Below are 22,450 nucleotides of genomic sequence, written 5' to 3' on the forward strand. Positions count from 1 at the left end.
GTTTGCAGTAAAGGCAGCCATACGATCCCTATCTGATCAGCTAGGGATCTGTCAGCTGGTCGATCTAATGGCACATCGACCAGTGTATGGCCACCTTAAGGCCGCTTGCACACTGCACGCGATTCCGATTCAGATTCCGCTTTTTAATCAGTTTTTAGCTCCGATTCAGATTCAGATTTGCAGTGTGCAAGGAGCAAACTGAAAATCTGAATCTGAATCTGAAGTAAAAACAGATTAAAAAGCGGAATCTGAATCTGAATTGCTTGCAGTGTGCAAGAGGCCTAACTCTGCACATCAAACCATCTCTTTATAGTTCAAGTATTTTAACAAACTGAATTGCACAGATATAGCTGTGTTTACCATGGTGTGTTTTAAATCTGATCGTCACTGAGTAGCACAGCATGCTTCAATGTAAAAGAGGTCTTCCTTGGCTCTCAGCTGTTAGTGAGCTAGGAGCGATTACCTTCTCCAAATGCAGTATACACAAGAGTCAAAATCATAGCAGGTCCCTCCTCCCTTTGAAGAATGTGTCACCAATGGGACAAATAGCAAATGGATCGTTCTAGATAATCTTGCACCAGTATTCTGTTGCCGTTTTACAGAAAGTTTCCTAAAAGAGTTACAGCAGCTGCAGACTGACACTGAAGTCAGAACATGGAATTACGGGAAGGTTAAAAAAAAAAAAAAAAAAAAAAGTGCAAACTTCCCCTTTTCCTGTAAAAGTCAAACGTGGCCCCTTCCCTTCCATCCCCTGCACATTCCAAACTTCTCTTTTACTCCTTTCATGTAATGGATTATCGCTATTATGCATTTACATGGATGGACAGAGATGCTAAATATGTTTTCCTTTTGATTTGAAAAGCCTATATTGCTGTATGTATTTAGAGATAGCCTGTCCAATTCCCCCTCATCTGTGACTTCCCCCTCTCAGCTGTATCAGCTGGCTGCCTCCGCAGAGCAGCTAATTTATAAACACAGGATGTTAACCTTATGTCTGGTTCCATGAATGCAGGAAATAGACACACTGACGATTTATTGCAGGATTTGTATAAGTTGCAACAAAGAAATGTTTTTTCTTTAAAGGTTCTTATGCTGTTGCTTATCTTTTAGAGCAGAGAGGAAGTTCTGAGTTCAGGGCCGCGTTAAATTAAAGTACTTCTAATTTATGTTTAATATTGTGGAGGCAGGTCATCTGGGGCAACATTACCCTCCTGGCTCCAGAGAGGGTAAATGGAAATGAGTGCTACATCCCTGGGTTCAGACTAAAGCTATGCACACGTGGTAGATATTTGTTGTGGTGGTCTCACACAGATGTTGGTCTCTGCATCTTCAGTAATCCACCCAGTTGGAAAATCAGCAGTCAACCTCCTACTTGTCCCTCCCCCATAGGACACAATGGTCCTCTTGGCAGTGAGACTATCATCCTGTCAGTACAACCTTCATTTTCTTTCAGGCACATGGGCTAATGTACCACTGATGATCAGTTATCTTTCTATCCACTAACAAAGCAGCATCCCCAACAGCCCAATGGAGAAAGAAAGACGAGCTAAATTGCTCAATTCACAATTCTGTCCGTAGTGTCATTTCACATTTGGCAGTTAGGAGACCTCAGCTGTCAATAGACCACACACTATACCATTCACTATCGGGACTATTTACCATTGGTGGTGGAGCCCCAAAGGGGAAGGATCTGATGCTCGGCTGCATTCACCCATGAAAACTGGTTCTAACGCTACAGACACGGTACACTGCGGTCACCAGCAAAACACACAATTCCTGATGACAATATGTCGAACTCCATGTGGCCACAACATGCCATGTTGAATTCAATGACTACTGATCAGATCTTAGGTGGAAGCTCAGAACTGAAGATCTGGAAGTATGTAACTATCCACATGTGAGAGTTTAAATGGAACGATTGTTTATCATCATTTGAGCACTGTGTTTTCTATCGACTATCACAGATTATCATCTGCACAGATCCACCAGGATTGGTCAGTCTACAAACTCTACATGGACGATAAGTGTGGTCTATCAGCGTCTTTTTATGTCGTTTTCTTTTCAATTATAGTCCGGTGATGTGGTTTCTCGTTTGTTTTGGACAATTGACGGTTTAGCATGTGTACGAGGCTTAAAGGACAATTGTAGTGAGAAGAATATGGAGGCTGCCATATTTATTTCCTTTTGAACAACAACAGTTGTCTGGCAGTCCCGCTGATCTCTTTGGCTGCAGTAGTATCTGAATAACACCAGAAACAAGCATGCAGCTAATCTTGTCAGATCTGACAATAATGTCAGAAACACCTGATCTGCTGCATGCTTGTTCTGGGTCTATGGCTAAAAAGTATTAGAAACAGAGGATCAGCAGGACAGCCAGGCAACTGGTAATGCTTAAAAGGAAATAAATATGTCAGCCTCCATATCGGTCTCACTTCAGTTGCCCTTTAAGTGTAGAGTCAACTCTTATGTCTGCTACACACTATGCAATTTCCTGTCAGATAGACTGGTCCAATCGATTATTTTAGACAGTTCCAATCATTTTTCTGATCAATTTTCCGGTCACTATACAAAATCGTTCATAAAACGATTGGAAATCAGATCAGACCTGTCGGAAATAATCGATTCGACCCATCTATCTCATGGGAAATTGCATGGTGTGTAGCATGCATTACAGATCCTAGTGTTAGTCAGTCACTATACCTCCTGGTACTGTAACAAAAATAACTAAAAGAAAGAAAGAAACAGTCACATGACCGCAGATGCACAGGTAAAATATAACCTTTTCGAATATTTGCCATTTGAAAACTGTAAGATATGAGTGAATGAGTACATTATCTGAGCTTATATTATCTCAGCTCGAAGTTCAACCAGACTTACCTCGCAGGGTACTTTTATCCATGTACATGGTACACAACACACTTCAAGGGCAACAGGTGTGGAAGCTAAACTGACTCCTGTCCAAGGTAGCCGAATCCTTTAACTTCCAATAAAACTCCAAACTCCTTCAGAAATCCGTACATAGATCCTCTTTCGGAGAAGTAATTTTAGGACCATCAGTTGTCACCACAAAAGCAATGGAAGAGGCAAGATCCAAAAATATCCCAGCTTGCTAGTGTTGTACAATGGAGGCAAACATCACAGCCTGCTAATCACTTATCCTCGCTAAATTCCCAAGAAAATCAAGTTAGAATCCCAAAACGAGAATACAAAGGACTGGCTTATGATCAGAATGCACCAGGCTTTTCCGAGAGTGTTTTAAAAGAAATGAGAACGTAATGGTCGCAGAGCCGTAAAAGACCCCAGACATGATTATCTTGGCAGCTCCAGGATTCCATATATCTTCCCAAAATCCAGCAGATCTCCTGCAATGGGAGGTTTGATTCTTTTGGTCACAAATGCTGATGAGATGCCATCACATCCTGGGGTGACCCTGCTGAGATAGGATCCTGACCTGAGGCAAAAGGGCTTGCCTTAAGTTCTTTTTATCCAGACTTGTGAATTCCAAAAAGAGTTTGAGATCGGCGTAAGAGATCTTCAGAGAATTGCAGGCAGCTTCAGTTGTGTGCTGCTGAGAATTTCCCATCCAAACGACAAATTCCAAACTCTGTAGTTACGGTAAGGATGGATCCTCTTGATGAGTCCCTTGATAGACTTCTCAGCTTCTCTGCCAGGCTCTCCGTTGTCAGGAGTCTGACAAGGGACAGGATATGGGGACTCTGGCTGCTGTCCCAAAATCTTCCCAGTGCTGGGAATCCAGGAACTCAGTCAGAGAGCTTCCTTCTCCTCCTCTCCTGGCAGGGCTCAGCCCCTTCACAGCTGTATAGTCATTTTCTTCACCCTCTCTGTAATTTTAGCAGTTTGGAACCCTTCCCCCGGCACCACCCCCTCCCCATTCAAAATGCATCGCCATGGCAACTAATTGAGCCCTACAGGACAGTGCTAACGAATGAGGGAACCAGCATGGCTGAAAGGCGGAATTGAGTCTTTATGAGGAGGGGGAGTAGAAGGGAGAGGGGAGGGATGGAGGAGGAGAGAGGGGAGTGGAATGGAAAATACACACATGAAAATAGAAGGGAGGGCTAAGCTAAAAAGCTTTGGAGGAAAAAGTAGTAAAAGAAAAGCTACAAATGATAACAGATAACATGGCTTGAAGTTTACAAAAGGCAAAAAAGACATGCTGCACTTGTATATTGTTATGATTACTATTAGTTTTATGCATTTTTATGGAACTGACATTTTTCACAGTGCTAAACATAATACACAGAAGAACTAATGTCAGAGGAGCTTACAATCTAATCCCTGCCATAGTTATTGCCTAAATTACTGAAAATCTTCAATCAGCATGCTTTTGGGATGTGAGTGGAAAACTGTAGAAACCAAACGAAATACATGGAAAACATGCAAATTCAGCTTTAATGATGGATTGATTTATCAAGGCAATAGTGATAATCATGTCTAGAAGAACTTATGGAGGATCATGTGGTTTGTTTGATGACCTGATAGATTTGCAAAGCTCTGATTTGCTGTGATCACATCCTGCTTTAGCACATGATGATGACATATCCATGACCTGACCAAACTGATCACATGCTTCTACATGAGTTCTCCAAGACATGACCATCACTACTATCACTACTAGGCAAGTACAAAAACAATTAGAGAACTAGTGGAACTACTGTCTACACAGTAACTAACAAGATTCCTTGTTTCATTCATTAGCTGATAACCGACGTGTTGCTCGGGGTAACTACTTCAGTTTTCTTTGATAAAATAGGCTAAAAAGTAGTGTAACCTTCTTTCCCGTTTACCCAGGTAGAGCCTGTATTGCATGTAGCTTTATGGTGGCCATATGCCTATCGATCTGCCATCAGATAAAACCTGAATGATCGAATCTGATCAGAGAGGGATGTATTGCTTATTTCCTGCTCACACATTGCATAGGAACTTATTGGGCGGCTTGCCTTGTACCTGTGTACAAGTGGATCGGAGGTGAACTTTTACTCATTGCATAATTGTGTTCCTTTCCTATTGTTTATAAGGCATTCCTCAAGCCAACTACTTTTTTGTTTTTATACTCTAATTCCCTATAAACTAAATAAACCACGCCCACAGGTTTTCAGAGAGCCTTGGCAGTAGCAAGGGCTCATGGGAGCTCAGTCTGGGCAGGAGGAGGAGGAGGTGTTACTAGCCATTGATTTCAGAGGCAGAGGGGAGGAGGGAGGAGGGGGGATTAAGTTTTTTTCACAGGCTTAGTGCTCAAGATACAGATAAGCCTGCCTCTGTGTAATGTTTACAAACAACATGGCTGTTATTGTATCACAGGAAGAAATAATCATTTTCTATTAAAGCTGTTTGCAGACAGATTTGCTGTGTAAACTATCTAAACTTTAGATAAGATATATAGACAAGTGAAGTTATTTGTTATAGTTAGTTTTTCATCTCGGATCCGCTTTAAGATCATTTTTTTAGTCGTCCCTGATGGCTACCAGAAACACATATTGGTTACTCAAGTGAAAATGAGCAAGATGCTAACAATGACAAATTCAGGGCATAGTTCTTGTCAGACCTGTTAACAGGCACCCAGACCTTACAGTCCCCCTTCATTGATATGTAAATGAGAGCTTCTGTGTGTATAGTTACAAACCATGTGCAGACTGTAGGCATTCTTTATTCACGCTGACTGACACCATTTACAGTACACTGAAATAGGTGAACACTTGCATTCCTCTCATTCTCATAGCTGCAGTGCTTTGTAAGCCAGAGAGGACAATGGAAATACGTTGAGGAAAACACCGCCAGCGATTCCAAGGAGCTTGTAGTGCTCTTTAAACCTAATGCTTGGAATACACAAAGCAATTTCCTGCATGATTGACGGCAGTCTGGCAATTATTTCCGACATGTCCAATCTGTTTCCCATAAAAAAAGGGATCAGTTTTGTGAAGTTATCATCGGGAAAAATTGATCCCTTTATCGACTGGGAGCAGTTTGGACATGTACACATGGTACAGCTTCCCGTCCAATCACCCATCAATCGATCAGGAAATTGCATTGTGTGTTCCCAGCATAACAGAATGTCAGGGCAATGTGAAATCTAGCTTCAGGAATATTTTAACTTTAGTTTTGAATGGTGTGTAAAGTGGTTAGAAACTATTAGGGTTTTTTTTTCAATTGCTGTCTGTGTTCCTGTTGGAGAGAATGTCTTCTTCATTCTTCTATCTGGGACCTCCATTGAGGACTGTGACTTTAAGTGACCTTTCTTTTCACAAACGATTTTATTGTTTTAGATTTCAGTAAAGAGTGAACATCAGATAAACAACATGGCATATCACACATCTCATAGAATGCAATCTAGTATTTAAGTGACCTTTCATACTTACCTCATCACGTCGCAGTACTCTCCCCCACCGCTCCCACACCTCAGCTCATCTCAGTGGCCATTCATGTCTATGAGACATGCCACATTATCTGCGGGGTATTGTAGTGATGCGGCACACATGCACAGATCTTAAAAATCCTGTGACGCACTTCCTGTCTGGAACTGTGCATGTGACTGAAGTGTCAGACGTTTCTGACGTAACGTAGATGTTTTGGGAGCGGAGTCACAGTGATTTCCCTGTTGGCGCTGTCTGCCTCAGGTAACAAAAAGCATGTAGTTGTGCAGTGTGCTGTGGGAGGGTCTTATCCTGCGCACTAATCGCACCCCATAATATGTGAAAGGACCCTGAAAAGTACCTACACCCTAAAAGAAACAGTAGAGTCCACATCTGATCTTCCAATTGCCACACTGTTCACATACAGGTATCCATGGAGGCAGTTAACCAGAGGGAGGGGCCACAGGGACGGATCTAGGGGGGGCAGGCAGGCCTCTCGCCCCAGGCGCCGTGTGTTGAATTCTCAAAAAGGCGGCAAAATGAATGGCAGTTTAGGCGCCAAAACTTGACCTTTAGGCCCAAAAACCTGACCTTGCCCCAGGTGCAACTTGGTCCAGATCCGTCCCTGAGGAGCCATACAGTTGGATTGTTTTAACTGGGTAATTATAACGTTTTTCCTTTATGCTGGGAATACACGATGAGATTTTTCAGTCAAATTTACTGTCCAATCTTATTTTCGACCAATTTTCCAATCGATTTCTTATCAATTTCCGATCACTTCTATGAGAAATCGATCAGAAAAACAATCGAAAATAAGATCGGACATGTCGGAAATTATCTATCAAACGATCTATCTGCTGAAAAAAACTTATGGTGTATTCCCAGAATTAGGTTTGCTGTATTGTGCCTAAAAACCTCCAACTTGCTCATCAACAAAGGCCACTAAGCGGGATGAGTAAAGTTCAAATGTTTTATTTATTGTTTAATTTATTGCTTTAATTATTTTGGATACACAAGCTGGGGACCACTAAACAACTTTGTGGGGCAGCTTTTCACAGGATAGATTCTCTACCGAGATGACTCAGTCTCCGCTGAGGATAATCCAGCGTGTGTACAAGGTTTATGTCTTCCGACTGCATGACTGACGCTGCAGGGCTCCCAGCATGCACCAGGCACCTGGTGAGGATTATTATTATTTTGTATTTCTATAGTCCTGACACCTTCTATGACACTGTATGGAGTATATATATGGCCATATACGCATTGATTTTTACCAGATTTAATTTGCCAGTTATCTATGATGCAGTGAGCTGCACCGATCGCAATTTCATATGATTAACTGCAAAAATTGATCTAAATTACGATTGGAGGTTAAGTATCAATTAATCAGACGCAACGGTGGAATGGAGGTAGAACGATGACCCATAGGGTTGCACTGTACCAAACAGTGCAACGCTGCAGTTCGACTGAATTTTCAATAGATTTCATGGTGAGAAGTATTAAAAATCTGTATGCAGTGTATGTGGAGATACAATCCCTCTTTGATCAGATTCACATCAGAGAACGAGTGATCTGTTTGCTACAATGGTTGGCAATCTAAATGTACAGCCACCTTATAGAATATTATAAATACAGTATGAATATTTAAGTGCTTTTTTTCCCTCAATAGACGCATACTAAATTTACATAATTCTTGAATAATTTTCCTATGCAAAAAAAAGACAAAACCTGACTAGTTATAGATCTGTTGCTATAGCAACTTCTCAGTCTTAAATTTTATTTGAAGCGTACCTGAAGTGAAGATTGGATTAAAAATGAGATACAGTAGTAGGAAGTTTCTGGATTGTCCTGGGCTTTCCCAATCCTCTAACACCCCACCGTTCCAGTGCTGGGTTTTTCTAAACATATCCAACAAGGGTTTGTTGAGGACATTTCTCGTGGCCACGCTCCGGTCATGAATGAGGATATCTGTACTGGGCCCGTGCTAGTAAGGTCTATGCATTCTCAATATAATTAAAGGGTAGACAAAATGGAGGGTTAGCAGCCGAAAACGCACAGAGACAATGGGAGCCCCAATCGCAAAGTATGTCACCAAGGGATTGGCGAAATAAAATAATGTAATGATGTTGATGATCTTAGGCACTTAATTTGACCTGGGGAAGTGGGCTGGGACCCACGAAACCCGTTGCCAGTGCTAGTAAAGTTTATTTATGTATGAATCTGCCTTCATTAAGGTAAGCCCCCTTATCTATTTTATTGTTTTTAATGAATTTTATTACCTTCTGGGCGCCTTTTCATCCTGTTGTTCAACAGAATCTCGTGCATGCCCAGTACAGAGAAGCTCATATTCAGAAGGGACCACTGCCACAAGAAAAATATGTCCTGGGCAGCTGCACAGGGCTTGAGGAGGATCTGGGAAATCTCCGGACCATGCAGCGGTTTCCCTCAACTTAGGTATGTGTAACTTTTCTTCCTCATAGGTTTGCTTAAATATTGTTATTCTTTTATTTCGTGCTGATATATTTTCTCCAGTGGTTTAAAGAATGCTTCAGAGAGATCATGTCACAGACGACCACACCTTGGGGTTCATAGTGTAAAATATCTGCCATAGTTTTGGAAACTTCATTAACCCAGCAGTATGTTTTTGATATGGGTTTGGTAACCGGAGTGCTCAAAGAAAGCTTGAGAATGAAAATTTGAGAATTACGTAAAAACTCCATACAGACAGAGCTTGGGTGATCCAGCAAACATTGGCTGTATGGTATAGAAGTCATGCAATTTCAATCAACAACACGTTTACACAGCCTCAGTCCCACACCACTGCTCGAGGGATTGAGTCCCAATTCCTGCCATGTGACATGCCTCATACGAGCACACAAGGCTTTACATGTGCAGCCCCTTCCCTTATGTATAGCACAACTTGAGAGATATAAAGAATGGATACCTTGAAAACAAAACACAGAGACAACGGGATGATTATGCAGTATGTTCAAGCAGAGGAACAGAAGATGAGGAAAAGAAGGTGGTAGTCACAAAATGAGGTTGCCAACCAATTAGGCTTCTGGAGAATAACCATCTCCACTTGGATACAGGAGACTTCTCTGTATTTTCTTGAAAACAGGACTCGAATCTGTCTGCTATGGAATGCTAACTGATGGTTACAGAGAAAGGCGCTCAATGCTTGGCTAAAGTTTTGAAGCCGTACTGAATTTTGGCATGATGCAGATAGTAGCAAAAAAGTTTCTCTATCGTGTTAGCCAAACAAATTATATAGGTAGAAAAAAAACAACGTTTTGTAAAAAATAATACCATTTAATGGCTAACTAATAGAGTTAAATGATGCAAGCTGTCTGGGATATAGCATGATGAAGGGAGGTGTATGAACCCCAAACCCGTTCCCCCCCCCCCCCATCCCGTGATTGCTAACCTTGGCACTCCAGCTGTGGTGGAACTTCAAGTCCCATGAGGCATTGCAATACTCTGACAGCTCTAAGCATAACTCGGTGAGGCAAAGGCATGATGGGATTTGTAGTTTTATCACAGCTGGAGTGTCAAGGTTAGCCATCACTGCTGTATCACAATGGCACCCTTTTCAGTTGCTTAAAGGGTACCTCAAGTGAGAGGTATATGGAGGCTGCTATATTTCTTTCCTTCAATCAGTTGCCGGGCAATCTAGCTGATCTTTTTGCCTGCAGTAGTATCTGAATCATATGACTGAAGCAAACATGAGGCAAACCCAGTCAGACTTCAGTTATAGACATCTGGTCTGCATGCTTGTTCAGGGTCTATGGCTAAGAGTATTAACCTCCTTGGCGGTAACCCCGTGTGTGACACGGGGTAAGCCGCCGGAGGGTGCCGCTCAGGCCCTGCTGGGCCGATTTACATAATTTTTTTTTGCTGGACGCAGCTAGCACTTTGCTAGCTGCGCCAGCACCCCGATCGCCGCCGCCGCGCGCCCGATCGCCGCTATCCGGTGCGGCGCACGCCCCCCCCCAGACCCTTGCGCTGCCTGGCCAATCAGTGCCAGGCAGCGCCAAGGGGTGGATCGGGTCTCCCAATGACGTCGCTGACGTCGGTGACGTCATTCCGCCCCGTCGCCATGGCGACGGGGGAAGCCCTCCAGGAAATCCCGTTCTTTGAACGGCTTTCCTGATCGCCTATCGCCGGAGGCGATCGGCGGGGCTGGGGGGATGCCGCTGAGCGGCGGCTATCATGTAGCGAGCCCTGGGCTCGCTACATGATTTAAAAAAAAAAAAAATTAAAAAAAAACTGCTGCGCTGCCCCCTGGCGGTATTTTTCATACCGCCAAGGGGGTTAAGCTACGTACACACATGCGATAACCGTTGTCTGAAATGGGCCGATGATTGTTATGTGCGTACAGTGGAGCAATATTGCTCGGGCATCGTTAATGATCTGTCCTGTTGGATTCTTAACAACCCCCCCTGGCCAAGCATGACCGTTCGCAATGCTTTTTACAATCCCCGCCAAATGAGCCGCTCCGTTGTCCGCTGACCGTCATCCTTCCACCAATCCCCCCCACTCCCTCCATAGCAACAGGCCACATCGCTAGCGTCAAAGCTTGGGATGTGTCTGTACATCATCGTTCTGCGAATTGTCGCCCGAGGGATTGTTTCTCGATCCCCGATGGGTGACAATTCTCGCATGTGTGTACTTAACTTTACAGGCAGAGGATCAGCAGGACTTCCAGGCAACCAGTATTGTTTAAAATGAAATAAATATGTCAGCCTCCATCTACCTTTTGCTTTCATCTGCTTATGCCTGGAAAAAACAGTCCTAAGTATGAGAAGTCAATACATTTACTGGAGTGTTCTCTCCCCAGCTATGCTGTGTTTACTGTACACAGGGAGGGGAAGAACAAAGGTGTTACATTTCAGGACATTTGTAGTTAGCAACACCATTTGACACATGTAAACACAATAATGGAAATACTTTGTTTTGCAGACAAATAGCATTTTATTTTTCCTTTACCACTTTCCAAGGCGACAAAACCACTGAGTTTAATACATTAAACCAATCACAGCAACACCTATTAACGCGTGCCAGTTTATCGAACAGCATTGTAAATGTAATAGACTAATGCACTAACACCCAGCGGTATCCAATTTCACCCACTCCACCATTAGTCCTTCCACTGGCCTCTGTGGATCTTTTGTGGTTATAACAACAAAATGATCAGATGTTTTATATTCCATTAGGTTTAATTGAATCAGCTGCTGCAAAAGTAAAAGCTGCTACCTAGGGGCTCGCAGAGTGCTAAACAGCTTAGCCAATACACAAAAAGGTCAGATGCAATTCTGCAGATTGCTGATCTCAGTCTGGGAAAAGGTGTTGTCTCTGCCCCCTAGAATACTTCCTTCCCCAGTACACAAAGCCAGGTCCCATTCCCCCAGGCCCATTATTTCAAAGCATTGTTCCTTATCAGCCTATTCATCTGCCCTGGTTGGTGGCTGACACACAGGCCAGAATTAAATATTGATTGGTAAGGGTTGCAACAAAGAGCCCTTCTTCCTGAAGTTGCTGAAGGGAAGCTTAACTTTATTTTTCTTAAAACTTTTATTTGAATGCCATTGTCCCTGGAATTATGCCGCACCCATCAGCTTTTTACGTGAAAGGGATAAAAATATAAACAGAATTTGGGCCAGTGGGCTCTGTCAGGTAAAACTGTGGATACTCTGGCCTATGAGTATATAGGAGTTATCTGAACTCTTGCACAGGGAAAAAGGGAAACTTAAAGAAATGCACCATGTACTGTTTGTATATAAAGTTAAGCCTAATTTCCGCTCATCTAGATTGTAAACTTGCAAGGGCAGGGACCTCCTCCTAGTGTTTCTCATACTGCTGTAATTTTAACATATGCACCAACTACACATCAACTATGTATGTATTTGTACTTCTACTATTCAATGGCCTCAATTCACTAAGATCATGCTGGAGATAATAAGGCAAGAGAAAACTTACCTCCACACAGTGAGAGAGTTATCTTATCTCTTCATTCCCTAAGTTACCTCCTCTGTAGTTAATTTACCTCCTCTGTAGTTATTTTCACACGCAGTTCATTAACAGCCTGTCTTTAAAGGAGAACTGTAGTGAGAGGTATATGGAGGCTGCCATATTTATTTCATAGTTACATAGTTACTTTGGTTGAAAAAAGACATACGTCCATCGAGTTCAACCAGTACAAAGTACAACTCCAGCCTGCTCCCTCACATATCCCTGTTGATCATAAAATCCCTGGATTAACATCATTGGCATTACCTAGTAATTGTAGCCATGGATGTCATTCAACGCAAGGAAAGCATCTAAGCCCCCTTTAAATGCAGGTATAGAGTTTGCCATAACGACTTCCTGTGGCAATGCATTCCACATCTTAATCACTCTTACTGTAAAGAACCCTTTCCTAAATAAATGGCTAAAACGTTTTTCCTCCATGCGCAGATCATGTCCTCTAGTCCTTTGAGAAGGCCTAGGGACAAAAAGCTCATCCGCCAAGCTATTATATTGCCCTCTGATGTATTTATACATGTTAATTAGATCTCCTCTAAGGCGTCTTTTCTCTAGACTAAATAAACCCAGTTTATCTAACCTTTCTTGGTAAGTGAGACCTTCCATCCCACGTATCAATTTTGTTGCTCGTCTCTGCACCTGCTCTAAAACTGCAATATCTTTTTTGTAATGTGGTGCCCAGAACTGAATTCCATATTCCAGATGTGGCCTTACTAGAGAGTTAAACAGGGGCAATATTATGCTAGCATCTCGAGTTTTTATTTCCCTTTTAATGCATCCCAAAATTTTGTTAGCTTTAGCTGCAGCGGCTTGGCATTGAGTACGATTATTTAACTTGTTGTCGATGAGTACTCCTAAGTCCTTCTCCAAGTTTGATGTCCCCAACTGTATCCCATTTATTTTGTATGGTGTTAGACCATTGGTACGACCAAAATGCATGACTTTACATTTGTCAACATTGAATTTCATCTGCCATGTATGTGCCCATATAGCCATCCTATCCAGATCCTGTTGCAATATAACACTATCTTCCTTAGAGTTGATGATTCTGCACAATTTTGTATCATCTGCAAAAATAGCAACATTGCTCACTACTGTATCCACTAGGTCATTAATAAATAAATTGAAGAGCACTGGACCCAGTACAGACCCCTGTGGGACCCCACTGCTAACAGTCTCCCATTTTGAGTATGATCCATTGACCACAACTCTTTGTTTTCTGTCCATTAGCCAGTTCCCTATCCAAGCACACAGACTCTTCCCCAGTCCTTGCATCCTCATCTTTTGCACCAGACTTTTGTGGGGAACAGTGTCGAATGCCTTAGCAAAGTCTAAGTATATCACATCTACAGCATTCCCAATATCCATATTAGCATTCACTACCTCATAAAAGCTGAGCATGTTAGTCAAACAGGACCTGTCTTTAGTAAACCCATGTTGATGCTGAGAAATAAGATTATTTTCTACTATGAAGTCATGTATAGTATCTCTTAGTAACCCCTCAAATAGTTTGCATACAACTGATGTTAAGCTTACAGGTCTATAATTTCCTGGATCTGATTTTTTGCCCTTCTTAAATAATGGGAAAACGTGGGCTGTACGCCAATCCACTGGGACTCTGCCAGTTGCAAGAGAGTCACAAAAGATAAGATAAAGGGGTTTATCTATAACTGAACTTAATTCCCTTAGGACCCGAGGATGCATGCCATCCGGGCCAGGTGCCTTGTCTATTTTTAATTTATTTAGTCTTGCCTTTACTTCTTCCTGCGTTAAGTATTTAATATTACAGTTAGAAGATTGAGACTCTTCCGCCTCTGTAATTTGCAACAGTGCTGTTTCCTTTGTAAAGACAGAAGCAAAGAAAGCATTTAATAACTCTGCCTTACCTTGGTCATCCACCATTGAGTTCCCACCCTCATCCTTTAGGAGTCCTATACAGTCAACCTTTCTTTTTTTAGAGTTGATGTACTTGTAAAACTTTTTTGGGTTAGATTTGATATCCCTAGCGATTTGATTTTCAGCTTCGATCTTTGCCAGCCTAATTTCTTTTTTACAATTTTTATTGCACTCCTTATAATTGCTTAGTGCAGCCTCGGTCCCCTCCTGTTTTAGGACCTTATAGGCATTCTTTTTCCTCTTCATTTTATCTTTAACCTTTCTATTCATCCATAGAGGCCTTTTTTTATTCCTAGACATTTTGTTTCCATATGGGATATACATACTACAATATTGATTGAGAATACGTTTAAAAGCTTGCCATTTCCCTTCAGTGTCCTCCCCTTGTAGTATATTATCCCAGTTCACCAAACTTAGTGCCTGCCTGATTTGATTGAACTTTGCTTTTCTAAAATTCATAGTTTTAGTGGTCCCGCTGCCCCGTGGCCTATCAGTCACCAGATCAAACGTTATCATGTTGTGATCACTATTTCCCAAATGTTCTTGAACCTGCACATTTGATACATTATCTGGTCTATTCGAAATGATCAGATCCAGTAACGCATTCCCCCTAGTTGGTTCCGTTACCATTTGAGTCAAGTAATTGTCCTGTAGTGCTGCCAGAAATCTGCTGCTTTTACCAGAATGGGTAGCCTCAATACCCCAGTCAATGTCTGGAAAGTTGAAGTCGCCCATAACTATGACCTCATTTTTACTTGCCGCTTTTTCAATTTGCTGTAGTAATTGCAGTTCTGCAGCTTCATTAATATGAGGTGGTCTGTAGCATACCCCAATAAGCAATTGGCAACTTTTATTTCCACCATGAATATTTACCCAAACGGACTCCACATCTTCGCAATCTTCCTCCATCTCATCGTTGAGGACAGCTGTAAAAGAATTCTTAACAAAGAGACAAACCCCTCCACCTTTTTTCCCTGTTCTATCCCTCCTGAACACATTGTATCCTTTTAAATTGGCTATCCAGTCATGACTTTCATCCATCCATGTCTCGGTTATTCCCACAATGTCATAGCCTTTGTCATTCAGAATGAACTCTAGTTCATCTATTTTATTTATTTCCTTTTAAGCAATACCAGTTGCCTGGCTATTCAGCTAATCCTCTGCCTCTAATACTTTCAGCCATAGGCCCTGAACAAGCATGCAGCAGATCAGGTGTTTCTGACAAATTTAGACAGATCTGACAAGATTAGCTGCATGCTTGTTTCTGGTGTGATTCAGACACTTCTTTAGGCAAATAGACCATCAGGGCTGCCAGGCAACTGGTATTGCTTAAAAGGAAATAAATATGGCAGCCTCCATATCCCTCTCACTACAGTTCTCCTTTAACTCTGGAGTTATTTTAAGGATTGGAGAGTTAACTTAAAGACAGAAGAGTTAACTTTAGGTTTGCCTGAGGTAAAATGTTTCCTGAATACTACATGCCTTATCACCACGGCAACAACTCTAGAAACGTTATTAACCACTTTCCCCACCACTACAGTATATCTACGTCAGCTGTGGCATCCTCCAAGCCAAAGTGACGTAGATATACTGACCTGGCTGCAGCCCTGCTGTGCACGGTCGGGTGCTCTTTAGAGAGCACCCTCCGGCACTGTCAGCTGCAATACTAATTGGTGGAAGGGAACATGTTCCCTTTTGGCCAATTAGTCCACCCCCCTCCCATGAATGATCGCTGCAGTAGTGAACTGCAGCGATCCTTCATCTGTCCCCCTCGGCGCACATGTAGTTAATAAAAAGGCACAAGCAAGCAGCCACACTCACCTACCTCGTTCCTGCGACGATCCTGAAGCCTGATCCTCTGATCCCCGCTCTGCAGTCAGCCGCATATTGCCGGTAACCCGGGTCCCGGCTTGATGACGTCATCAAGCCGGGACCCGGGTTACCGGCAATATGCGGCTGGCTGCAGAGCGGTGATCGGAGGATCAGGCTTCAGGATCGTCGCAGGACCGAGGTAGGTGAGTGTGGCTGCTTGCTTGTGCCTTTTTATTAACTATATGTGCACGGAGGGGGCTGCCTGATGGGGGGGGGACACCTGCCTATAGTTTCTTGGGGGGAGGGGGATTACCTAAAGGGGGATTTACATGTTTACTGGGGGGCATCTGAGGAACCAAGGGGAGGGGGGTTTACAAATTTTGCACATCTGGGCACCTGGGGGGGGGGGGGGCATAACTTAATACTGCGGGCACGTTTGGCTATAATGGGGGCAGCGCTAATCCTGGGGGTACATCTGGCCATAATGGGGGTAATCCTGATCTGGGGACACATCTGGCTATAAAGAGGGGCACTATTCCTGGGGGTGCATCTGTCAATCTATTCTGGGGGTGGCAAACACGGGACACATCTGGCTATGCTGGGGGGGGCTAATATTGGGGACACATCTGGCTATACTGGGGGGGTGGGGTGATCCTGGGGACACATCTGGATATCTATACTGGGGCGACTTTAACAGGTGGCACAGTTTTTATGTCAATCGCACTTTTTATTTTTAGGGCTGGTTCACACGGGCGTCTGCTGAGCTTTTGCTTGGCATTGCGTTCAAACGCCAGCGTTTAAAAGCTAGCTTTTGAAGGCTTTTGAAAGGCGTTCAAGGCTAGCAGTTCTGGTCTCTGCTATTGTTTCCTCGCGTTTACCGCCTCTGAAAGCAGCATGTTGCTTTTGAGACTAGACGCAACGCTGGGATCTACTGCCAGGCTTTCATGAAAGCCTGCAAAAGCCAGCTCTAAACGCTCCCATTCACTTGCATGGGATGGCAGTAGATCCCAAAAAACGCTGCGTCTGAAACGCTGCGTTAAACGCCACAAAAACGCCCGTCTGAACCAGCCCTTAAACAGAAATTGGTCAAAATTGAGAAATAGTGAAATTTTTTTATTTTCCCCCCTTTTTCCCATTAACATGCATAGAGAGGAACATTTTACTTGGGACCAAATACCCCCCAATGAAAGCTTAGTTTGTCTTGAAAAAAAAGATATATAGATCATGTATGTGGCACGAGTACAGATTAAGTTACATTGGTGATTAAACAGGGACACCGCTAAAGCGTCAAAACTGCTCTGGTCAATAAGGGGAAAACAAGGTCTGGATGCGAAGTGGTTAAAGACAGGAGATAAGCTTAGTGAATTGAGGCCATTGTCATGACTGTACAGTGTCTGGTAGTTCTTATGTATATTTGTTCCCCATTATTTGTGTGTACTATGTACAGCGCTACGGAAGATGTTGGCGCTATATAAATAAAAAATAGTAATAATTATAATCTGTGACTAATCATGAGTGTAATTTCTCAGCTGTGTCAGCTGGCTGCCTCGGCAGAGCAGCTAATTTGTAAACACAGGGTGTCAACCCCATGTCTGCTTTCATGAAAGCAGGAAGTAGACACTGCAGATTGTTACAGCAGATACAAATCCTGCAATAAAATACTTGTTATTCTTTAAAGGTTAATATGATTTTGCTTATCTCTTAAAGCATAGAGGAAGTTCAGGTCCGCTTTAAGAGAGATTGTACTTATATTCTAAAGGTGTGTACGCAAAGTGATGCAGTCTAGTTGAGGTGACCCACAGTGACTTACTGCCAGGGCCAGATTTACCATAAGGCACTGTAGGCACGTGGCTATAGATGCCTTATGTGAGAGAGGCGGCCCCTCCTCCTCAGATCACTGACCTCAGGGGCTTACAGTCTAATCCATGCCTCATATCACTGACCTCAAGCACTTACACTCTAATCCTTGTTACAGGTCAATAAGGATGATATCAAAAAGTGATTAGAGTGTAAGATTCTAAGGACAGTTAGTGACATAAGGCAGGGAGTTCAGAATATTTTACTTGGGGGTGTGGCCTGTGTTCAGGGGCGGAGTTTAGGGCACCAGAAGGCCTGTGCCTACAGGCCTCCCTGTTGTAAATCCGGCCATGCTTACTGCTATCTGCAATTAGGTCCTAACCACTTATTTGTAAGAAATAGGGACCCCATTGGATAACGCTAACTCTAAATTGCACACCAGGACCCTGGCCCTCTGGGCTTTGGGCACAGTGCTCGCTTCAGCTGCTACCGCCACCATGATGTTGTGAAAAGTTTCCGGGTACCCCAATCCTAACAAATTAAATTATTGCAACCGAATTTTCGCGAGCAGGGAGCAGCCGTTTATCTATGAGGTTTCCCGCTGTGTTACCTTAACTAGACTAGCTCCCACACACAGTTATTTAGTATTTATACACTACACTAACGAGTGTGTACACGTAGGGGTGCATGTACATTGGGGGGGGGGAGAAGCCGGGGGTTTCCGAGGTGTTTGTCATTTGTGATGATCACAGTTGCCATCGAGTACCTCATCGAGCATGTCGGCCCAAGATTTTCCATCATGTCTGATCGATACATGCAACCTATTTTCCATAAATTGGTTGTATTGTTCATCAGGCATGCTTTTAGTGGCACCGATTTCATCTAATTCGATAATAATTATAGAATTGAATGGTGTTTCAGCTGCCAAATCTACAGATGTATGGCCACCTTAAATTATTGATACCATGAAGATATTGATCATTTACCTGATCTATCAAACATTTATATGTGTACATCCATCATAATTAGAAGATCAAATATTCAAATATCTGTTTCTAAAAGATGGACTAGTCCTACAAAAACAGGGAAGGGACAGGGGTGAGCTGTGACCATTGTGCTCTACCCAACGAGATTTGTCTGCCAGTGTGTGAGGAAGACCTGTAAACCTGATGCCGAGTACACACGATACGTTTTTCTGCACGATTTTCCACCCGATCGTTATTTCCGCTCTGATTCTCTTATCTTCCGCTCGTTTTTCTTATCTTTTTTCATTCACTTCTATGAGAAATCGAGCCAAAAAACGATTGTAAGGAATAGCGGACATGTCGGAAATTATCTATCGAACCCATCTATCGGGGGTAAAAACGTATGGTGTATTCCTAGCATGAGACTGCTGCCCCATCTGGCCAGAGATGGCGAGATCAGGTCATCTTCTGTCTGTGGGTACACCTAAGGTGTGTACACACGCACTACCAAATGTAATGACGGGTCCGCCGGACCCTCTCGCTGGGCGGTCTTCAGCTGACAGTATGCGCGTGTGTACGCGCTGTCGGCGGACTGATAAGGCTGTTTCTGAACGATCCGCTGTTGATCCGCTCAGCGGATCGTTCGGAAACAGCCTTATCAGTCCGCCGACAGCGCCTACTCACTGTCGGCTAAAGACCGCCCAGCGGGAGGGTCCGGCGGACCCGTCGTTATATTTGGTAGCGCGTGTGTACACACCTATAGACAGGAGCAGGCAACAATCTGATGGTTATCTGCAGACACCACCAGCCAAGAGGTGTCAAGATTAACATGACCAGAGAGGTGTGAAATTCTAGTCACATCATTACTTAAGGGGCCCATACACCTAACGATTTTCCCGCCGATATATGGCCGATTCGATCGCGGTGATCGAATCGGCTGTGAAATCGCCGCGCACACCGCTGACAGAACGATAGATTTCCGTCCGAAATCGATCGTTCTAGTCGATCCATCCGTGCGGAAGATTTCTCTCGATCGCCGGCGGGTCGAGAGTGCGTCAATAGCGGCGTTCGAATGCCCGACGATCGACGCAATACAGCGGGTATACATTACCTGTTCCGGCCGGCGCGAGTCCCCTGGTCCTCGCTGTCTTTTTTCCGCGCTGGGTTCCGGACCGGCTGCAGCTACACAGAACTTCCTGTCCCGGCAGGAAGTTTAAACAGTAGAGCGCCCTCTACTGTTAACTTCCCCTGGCCAGGAAGTTCAGTAGCTGCAGAAACGGTCTGGAGCCTGGAGCGGAGAAGAAGACAGCGGGACTAGGGGACTTGTGCCGGCCGGAACAGGTAATGTATGCAGGGGGAGGGGAGGTGGGGCAGCTCCACAGATTGTGATCGGTTTCAGGCTGAAATCGATTCACAATCTGTTTGCAGTAAGGTGGCCATACGATCCCTCTCTGATCAGATTCGATCAGAGAGGGATCTATCTGTTGGTCGAATCTGATGGCAAATCGACCAGTGTATGGCCACCTTAACACTCCCCCAACTGATATAGTGATAACAGCAGTAGCTATGTGCTGTTCTTCTCTCTCTCTCCACCATGGCATAAACACAGCCTTCTATTGTCTAGGGAAATCTTTATGCTAAGTACACATAATACAATTTTCTGACAGATTAAGAGTAGATTCACACTTGTATTAAAAACGTATCTAGCTCCGTTTTTTTGGCCCTGATCAAAAACAGAACCACGGATAGCAATGTTAAAAATAACAGCCGTTTTCACTCATAAAAAGTAAGCGCCTGTTTAGTACTTTCAACTCCCTTCTCCGACCACCCCCTCCTCCTCCTTCGTCATGCTTATCAGCTGAAGAATTTGCAACATACTTTACAGATAAAATTGCAAAAATCCGTAGTGTGTTTTCCACGCAGACATCAAACTCCATCTCCACTCCTCTTGTTGACTGCTCTCTTTCCAGTTTCTCTCCACTCTCCGAATATTCGCTCTCTTCCCTTATCCTCAAATCCCATCTAACCACCTGTTCTTTGGATCCTATCCCATCACATCTCATTCCACAGCTATCCACATCCCTCATCCCTGCCCTAACATCGCTGTTTAACCTATCCCTCTCCACCGGAATTTTTCCATCCTCACTCAAGAGGGCTGTTGTAACACCACTACTTAAAAAAACATCTCTAGACCCCATCGAACTTGCTAACTACCGCCCAGTGTCACTTCTTCCATTTGCATCTAAATTACTTGAACGCCACATTCACGCTGAACTAAGTCAGTATTTATCTGCAAATTCCTTGCTTGATCAGTTCCAATCTGGCTTCCGGCCAAACCACTCCACAGAAACAGCCCTCACCAAAGTAGCTAATGATCTCCTCAAAGCTAAATCCAAATTCCATATTCATCCTTCTAGATCTGTCATCAGCATTCCACACTGTCGACCACCCTCTACTCCTACAGATCCTTTAATCTATAGGAATAAAGGACCTTTCTCTCTCCTGGATATCTTCCTACCTCTCTGGAAGGTCTTTCACTGTTTCTTATTCAGATCAGGCCTCCTCTTCACATCCTCTGTCTGTAGGGGTACCTCAAGGCTCTGTCCTCGGTCCCCTCCTCTTCTCCATCTACATGCACGGTCTTGGTAACTTAATCAGCTCATTTGGTTTCCAATACCACCTATATGCAGACGATACACAACTGTACCTCTCGGCCCCAGACCTTAACTCCCTCCTCACACGGGTTCCCGACTGCCTGTCCGCTATTTCCTCTTTCATGTCCTCTCGCTTCTTAAAACTTAATATGAATAAAACTGAACTAATAGTCTTTCCACCATCCCTGCCCACCCCTTTGCCTGATATTACAATAAATGTTAACAACACATCTATAACATCAGTTCCCAAAGCACGGTGCTTGGGGGTAATATTTGATTCTTCTCTCTCATTTACTCCTCACATTAACTCCCTAACCAGCTCCTGCCATTTCCAACTGAAAAACATAGCACGTATCCGACTCTTTCTCTCCCATGACACAACCAAAATGTTAGTACATGCTCTTATTATATCTTGATTGGACTATTGCAATATATTGCTTGGTGGACTTCCAACTAACCGACTAACACCGCTCAATTCTGTACTGAACTCTGCTGCTCGACTCATTCATCTCTCCTCTCGCTCTTCCTCTGCTGACCCTCTCTGTCAAGCTCTTCACTGGCTACCAATTAATGAAAGGATTCAGTTCAAACTCTTAACCCTAACCTACAAAGCTCTCCACAATCTCTCTCCCCTGTACATCTCCTCACTAGTCTCCAGATACCAACCCAACCGCAATCTCAGATCTGCACATGAGCTTCTTCTATCCTCTTCTACAATTACCTCCTCACATTTACGTGTACAAGACTTCTCACGTGCCTCACCCCTCCTCTGGAATGCCCTTCCACAACACATCCGCCACTCTCCCACCTTTGAAATCTTTAAACGCTCCCTCAAAACCCACCTTTTCCGACAAGCATATTCTCTAGCTTAGGCCATGCACCCACTAAATAACCTAATTACGCACTGCCTGTACATATACTGTATACATCC

The 22,450-nt window shown here is 43.6% G+C and overlaps 1 protein-coding gene across 5 annotated transcripts in view; it reads right to left on the reverse strand.

Moving 5' to 3' along the window:
- Positions 1-22,450, reverse strand: part of FGD1 (FYVE, RhoGEF and PH domain containing 1) — a 268,404-nt gene that overhangs the window by 139,725 nt on the left and 106,229 nt on the right. The window contains exon 1 of one of the 5 annotated variants that reach the window (XM_068248307.1): positions 2,878-3,837. The exons of the other annotated variants lie outside the window; for them this stretch is intronic. Within the exon in view, the coding sequence (XP_068104408.1) occupies positions 2,878-2,905 (28 nt within the window). The 5' untranslated portion in view covers positions 2,906-3,837. Of the gene's footprint in view, positions 1-2,877; positions 3,838-22,450 lie in introns of those variants that run through there. 5 annotated transcript variants of the gene reach the window in all.

Source organism: Hyperolius riggenbachi, chromosome 8 (assembly GCF_040937935.1).
Source record: "Hyperolius riggenbachi isolate aHypRig1 chromosome 8, aHypRig1.pri, whole genome shotgun sequence".
NCBI lineage: Eukaryota > Metazoa > Chordata > Amphibia > Anura > Hyperoliidae > Hyperolius > Hyperolius riggenbachi.